This window comes from Octodon degus, unplaced genomic scaffold, assembly GCF_000260255.1.
Source record: "Octodon degus isolate 3935 unplaced genomic scaffold, OctDeg1.0 scaffold00011, whole genome shotgun sequence".
NCBI lineage: Eukaryota > Metazoa > Chordata > Mammalia > Rodentia > Octodontidae > Octodon > Octodon degus.
The window spans coordinates 5396118-5403025 of record NW_004524587.1 but is presented as its reverse complement, the minus strand read 5'-3'; the positions used below and the strand labels follow the sequence as shown (position 1 = coordinate 5403025).

The window sequence follows — 6908 nt, the reverse complement described above, 5'->3', positions numbered from 1 at the left end:
AATCCTGAGCCATTATTTCTAAGGGAGACACAGCATTACATTTCTGTGAACCATTGTTAACAAAACTTTTTCAATCCATAAGTGTGTAAGCTTAATCTGTATGTGATTTATTGGAATATACCATTTTTTAGTATGCAATATTTTGTTGATTAACTAACATTGCATTTGTGGCCAACAGCACTCTAAATCACATGTGAATTAAGCTTATTGAACATGCGTATTCTCTCCAAAAGACATATGACAGCCTCCGTGCATGTAGGAACCCCAAACACCACTTTAGCTCTATCCCTGGTGACTAACTTAAACAATGAAATCGGTTACAAACTTTTCAAAAAATGTATTTCTAGTTTGAAAGCTTCACCAGGAAAATACAGCATTATCTTGTTTGACCTCGCAGGAGACACACGCCTGGGGCAACCCAGATTCTTTGTCCCTGATACAGTTTGCTAAATATTCTGCTTATAATATCCTAAGAAGTAACTACATAGAAGTATTTGGTATAACCTAGAATTTGGTGAGATAGCTATACTCTTCCTAAACTCCTCCCCTCCAAGAAGTAAATTATATGGATGGAAGGTGAAAATCTATGTCTACAGCAAATAATGGAAATATTTTAACCACTCAATGCTGTCTAGGTCTGGGCGTCTCTTATCCTCTCTGTTGAGGTCCCGGGAAGGGAAGATAATAATGGAGCACTTCGTACATAGAGGCGCTGATTTCCCACTTGCCTCCCTTGCCTCGTCTGCTTTCTGTTTCTTTTCCACCTATGTAGCAGTCTCGCTTGCAGTGGCATTTCTTTCTGTGCTTTCGGTTACCCCAGGTCAATTGTAGTCTGAAAAATACTAGGACGTTCCAGAAATAAATAATTCATCAGTTTTAAATAAATGTTAGTACAATAAGTTGCTACAATTATTCTACTACTGTTGTTCATCGCTTACTGCCCTTAACTTATAAATTAATGTTATCCTGGGTATGTATGTGTAGGGAAAAAATAGCACACCCACGGTTTCTGGCCCCCATGAGGGGTCTCAGACTGCAAGCCACCGATAATTGCAGAACTGCCACAGATGCAAATACTTTAGGCAGTTGAGCTGTCTTCTGAAGGAGTTTCTGTCCCCCAGGTGGAGGGCTAAATGATGGACAGTGGCATTCCGTCGCCTTGTATGCGAAAAGGAATCACCTGAGTTTGCTTGTGGACGGCCATGTGACCGCTACTTCTCCTCTGCTGGCGCCTGAAATTTATTCAGGGGACACTTACTATTTTGGAGGTAAGAAAGAAGATCGAGCTACATGGGCAGCTAGGCCTTAATTTCCTTTGCTGTGCCCGCATCTTGGGGAAGAGTCCTTCTGCTTTGTTTCATCCACGCTAACCCAAAGGAATAATTTTTCACTTTCTTTAAACGCAGAAATGTTGAGTGGGTCAAGATGACGAATCCTAACGTAAAATACGTTTCTAGAAGGTGAACTTACCTGTGTTCATGATTTCTGTAATGAGATTTATTTTAAGTCGGCCACCTTCTTCAGTTCTTACCTTCAAGCCTTGTTATATTTTGCTAATGTTAAATAGCCCTTATACATTGTCTTCTGATTTTATTGGTTGATTTTATTGCAGTGTCTTCCAGGTCACTCCCTGTAGCTCCACTGCCCGGTGCAGGACACTATTACACCTGTGCACAAATAATTTAACTTAATTAGCCGTGGTGATCTCTTTGCTAAGCGATAATGCACTGATACACTTGATGAAAGCAGGACATTAGCCTTCGGTATCACGCCCTTTCCTTTTGAGAACGAGAACAAATGAATCTATTCCTCATCTCATGGGCGGTGGATTGGATTGAACGCTTGGAAAAGAAAATTTGAGGAATGAAATCAAATACCTGTCACTGGAAAATGAAAATAAGATGTTCTTTGCTATCGGAAACGTAGTGGTAAACTTTCTAGTAGCAAGCCACTTCCCTTCGAGATGTGTGCGTTTCTTGCATTATCATTTTGTTGTGTTATTCCATTGTATGATAACAGTTACTTCTGTCTAAACTCCTGTTTTAATTTGAGTTAAGCCACCTAGTCTTCATTATTCACCAGTGAGACACAAATTATATTTAAGAATTGATCATGAGTACATATCGTGTGAATCAGCTCACCAGAATTTAAAACGTCAAGGAGCAGCCAAACATGGTAGAGCACACTTTCAATCCCTTTAATCTGGGAGGCTGAAGAAGGAGGATTGTAAATTGGAGTCCGACCTGGACAACTCAGAATCTTAATGAGACCCCGTCTCAAGATCAGAAATAAAAAGGGAGCTAGTGTTGTGCTTCAGCACCAAGCTCCAAGGTTCAATTCCTAGTACATCACACTACACAGACACACACACACACACACACAGACACACACACACACACACACACAATTGATCAATAGCAGTAAAAAACCCTGCACAACCTATTACTGTAAAAGGCATCATAAGTCTACAATTTTAAAAGATACAATTGCTTCCTTGACTGAAGATTTGTTCATTTCTGAATCAGACTCTTTTAAAATATATGACTAATTTTATGACAACCTAGAACACACTGTCTTAATAACTATATGGACCAGCTTAACCAAGAGTTCTCACCTCAAAGGAAAATATTTAGGAGCAGAAACAGAGATAAGGAGGAAGAAACCAGACACTCTGTCAAATGATACAAAATAAAAAAACAGAAGACTGGATAAAAATGCTTGTAAATCATGAAAATAGAGTCATGGTTCTCAAAAAAATTTACAGCCTTCATGTTCAGATTTAGCAATGCTTAGCAACTTTGTGTAGTGTTTTCCTCTAGTTATTGCTTTGATTCATGCTGAAATGTTATCATGAAGTAGATTGACTACGCACTCTGCCATCCTTTATTTTGATGTGTATGTTGTATACCACATTATTTAAAAATATTTTGGATAGTTCTGGGCTTACTGCAAATTTGGGCAGAGCTACATAGAGTTCTCTTGCGTCTTCCTTCTCTGGTGTGCTGTGTTGTTCTCAGCTTATATCACTAACTCATTTTCAGGTCGTTTAGAGCCCTTTAAGTGCACATCTGTACTCACACACCTCTGCTTAAGGAACAGTAGATGATCAATCCATGTGTGTCGTGTCCCTCCAGGGTCACACCCTTTGATCTCCCCAGCGAAGTACTCTCTCAAATTTGTAGTTCATTTTTCCTTTTTTCTCTTTATAATTTTCCGTCTGTTAAGAGAATGCTAAGCAGCATACTGTAGTACTTTCCACCATAAAATTCCACGCCCAAGGTTTTTTGTTTTTTTTTTAAATACATAACCTGCAAAATTTAGGCTATCTTCACAAGACAGAGACCAGTCTTGTGACTCAAGAACCCAATTGAGATCCATCTCTTTGGAAATCCGCTTGGGCCTTTTGGGCTAGGAATTATAGATTCTGGGATATTTAGGGGACAGGCTTCTCAGCAGGTACACTGTATCTCCCCGTGAGGCTTTCTTGGGCTACAAGCACAAGAATGGATGGCGGAATCTTAGAGGAGCATCCTCTGAAACACAGACTGGCACAGAGCTCCTGGGTTGGAGGGTAGAATTGGCAGAGGGTGAGGGATTCTTTGGTTAGAGCTGCAAGTCGTGTGTTCCTCTCCAAATTCTGGGCAAACTTCAGCAGCTGGTTACTATGGAACATCTTTTGTTTTGTGCAGATGGGAATTGTTTCATGGATGGGATTTGTTTTATCTAAGTGGAAGGCAGTTTTCAGGCATTTAATTCTTCAGCCAGTTTGTCTTGAAGTTAAAAAAAAAAAAATCCATGTTTTGAGATCCTGCCCATCAGTTCCCCTTTGCTCCTCTCTGAGTTCAACTGCATATTTCCAGCTCTCTTAGCAGGATACAGGCAGTCTTACCTGGCCATGATGCCCCACTGCCAAGGGTCTGCCTGTGCCAACAGCCAGGATTCCATCTCCACTTCATGTCAGTGTTTTTTTTGTTCTGTATTTTAGGGAATGGTCTACAGGGTCTACAAGGTCTCACTACTAGATCAGACTCATAGTGATTCTCCTGTTTACAGCCTTCCAAGGGCTGGGATAATAGGCATGCATCACCATGCCCAGTCTCAATCACTGTCTAGTGACTCTGTTGTTTACAGCCTTCCAAGTGCTGGGATTATAGGTGTGCGCCACCACATCCAATCTCAATCACTGTCTCAGTGCGTCCCAGGGGTGGGGTTGGGACAGCAGGCCCCTGGATCAAACATCAGCCCCTGCCCCTGCTTGCAGGCACTTTAATTCACTGAGCCATTTGGCCGGCCCTTCATGCCAGCCTTGAGAGTACTGTCATATGGGAAGATGGAGTGGCTCAGGGGCTAGCAGTACTCTGCATCTGCCGCACAAAGCTTTCATTTTTCATCCATCACTTTGTGCTTCTTAACTTTTTCCCTCCCTGAGATGACTGCTTTTCAAAAATTCAGACAGCACTGTAGTGCAGGGTGCTCAGGTTTTATCATTTATAAGTTACCATTTTTAAATCTGGCTTCTCCAGATGGAGGATGACTGAGCATCTAATTTCTGTTAATTCCCCTGGGGAATCTTGGGAATGTGCGTCACACACCACGCAGCACAAGGTCGGGATACTAAACCAGGTGCAGAATTCTCACTTTCCTCCTCTGTGTGTAAAGTGAGGATTATCCGTCCAGTGACCAGGCAATATTCCCATGAAGTCTAACCCGACATCTCACTTCTGATACAGTGACATAGAGTGATAATTTATCTGTCATCCTCAGAGGTGTTTAACACACTGACTGCCTCTGGTAATGGAGCCATCCATTAATTCAGCATTAAATATTCTCTAGAAATCTTCCTATTTTAGAACTTTCATCTCAGAAGGGTTCAGCGCTGAACTTCTCTCTGGTACGGCTTTATATTCACTTGTGGCTGCCTGTTAGCACACTCTAATGAGCCTAACCTGGTTGAACTCCGCTTTGTTCTTAGAATTTCTTGCTTATTGAACATGGTAGCTCAGAATATGAATTGCCTCAGGACCTGACCTTGTGCTTTTGGTACAGTTTCATGACCTTTCACTGACGCTTCAAGTTTGCTTGGTTTTGTTTCCTATGGGCACATTTCTCAATTTATTTTACTCTGAAATAGTTTGAGATGTGTCAAGAAACACTGCCCAGAGTAAATGAAATTAGTAGGTAGCTGCCACATGGTAGTTGACCCCCAATATGATTGAACTATTATCTGTTTCATTTTTATCTTTGTATTTTTGATTGGTGAATAAGTAATCTTAAAAATACATCGAGATTATGGTAGCTCTGCCCGTTAGTATAGAAGTATTATGAGTACTGGAAACATGTGTATTATTATGCATAAGTAAATACTCCAAAAGCTTTGATTAATTTTTTGATATATGAAATTGGAAACTTCAAAGTCTCCGTTAGCTTAAATTAGAATATTTTAATATGCTTCATAGTTTTAAGTAACACTGGATTTTACTTGCCATGTAAATGTGTTTTGTTGGGAATACAAAGCAGTAAGGAGAAATATCCTCAGTCAAACTATTTAATTATAATAGAAACTCCCAGGTAGAAAACAGATATGGATTATAAGGAATTAAGAATCTTCTGACTTATTTGATATTCTTTGAAATTGCAATAGTGGTTGACAACCATAGCAGCAAAGAAAGATTAATGAAAAATATGTAAGGATAATATATGTGTTCATACTCCATAAAATTATTTATTTCACTTGGATAAACATTTAGAACGCCATTAAAATTAGACAGTAATGGTAAATATTATACTTCTTTATTATGTAAATAATTAAAAGACATTTTTGTGGCCAGCTTAGCCCACCCTAGGGGCATGTGGTGCTGGGGATTGAACCACGGGCCCTGAGCGCTTGCCTAAACTCGTCTAAGCAGGTGCTTTAGGCTGCTGAGCTCTCTCGTTGGCCCCTAAAAGAAATCTTAAATAGTATAAAAATCAATAAAGAGAATAGTCTTGTCTGAGGCAAAGAATGAATAAAATCAAACTATGAAATATTTTTGATATTTAGCCTTGTGTATTTATTAAAATGCACGTATATGTGCCTTTTAAATGTATAAGAAAATATTTAATTCAATAAATACTTTATTTTAAGCCAATATGTCTCTCTTTGCAGGTAGTTTCATCATTTCCATTGTCTTTTATTTCATATGCTGCATATTTTCACCCTTTATGTTCTTAGCTTTTTCACTCTCCAAAAGCTATGTTCCCAGGTTAAGTCACATTTAACTTAATATTTCTGCCCAGCTTGTCAGGACTCAACCTAATGTGTATGTTTCTAAACTTTGTATCATGTTCTTGCATTTGTAGATAATTACTATAACACCTGTGAATCCAATGGTAATAAAGAAAATATACTCTTTAGGAATTGGAATTTGTATTTTAGATCAAGGTAATAATGATTGTAGTTAGTTTATTTCTTCTCCTATAGTGCAGAAGATAATTAAATATCTATTTCTCTTTATTTTTTTTTTCTTACTGAATTCTTCTGTGATTATGAGCCTCCAATCATTAGGGGTGTATTTGGTTATGGTTTTTTCTGTTTCTATCAGGTTGTCCTGAAAAAAGCTTCGCATCAAAGTGTAAAAGCCTGCTTGGAGGATTCCAGGGATGTATGAGACTTATTTCCATCGGTAATGAAGTGGTAGATCTGATTGCAGTTCAGCAGGGGTCTCTCGGAAACTTCAGTGACCTCCAGATAGACTCCTGTGGCATCTCGGATAGGTAAGAACAGTCTCATGTGTTTGTTTTGATTTATTCAAGTGTTTGATTATAGATTAAAAGGTATAAATAATGAACTATCTTCCCCGTATCTGTTTCACAGGAAATGTGTTTTATTTACATAACAGATAAGAAAAATATACAGATAAGAAAAATAT

General features: G+C 38.9%; 1 protein-coding gene across 5 annotated transcripts in view; it reads left to right on the top strand.

The window, feature by feature from the left end:
• The window catches only part of Cntnap4 (contactin associated protein like 4), a 236333-nt gene that overhangs the window by 131638 nt on the left and 97787 nt on the right, over positions 1–6908 (top strand). For 4 of the 5 annotated variants that reach the window (XM_023709353.1, XM_023709356.1, XM_023709357.1 and 1 more), the window contains 2 exons: positions 1122–1268; positions 6582–6753. In XM_023709353.1, coding sequence (XP_023565121.1) covers positions 1122–1268; positions 6582–6753 — 319 coding nt within the window. The remainder of the gene's footprint in view (positions 1–1121; positions 1269–6581; positions 6754–6908) is intronic. The other variant, XM_023709355.1, reaches the window with a different exon arrangement.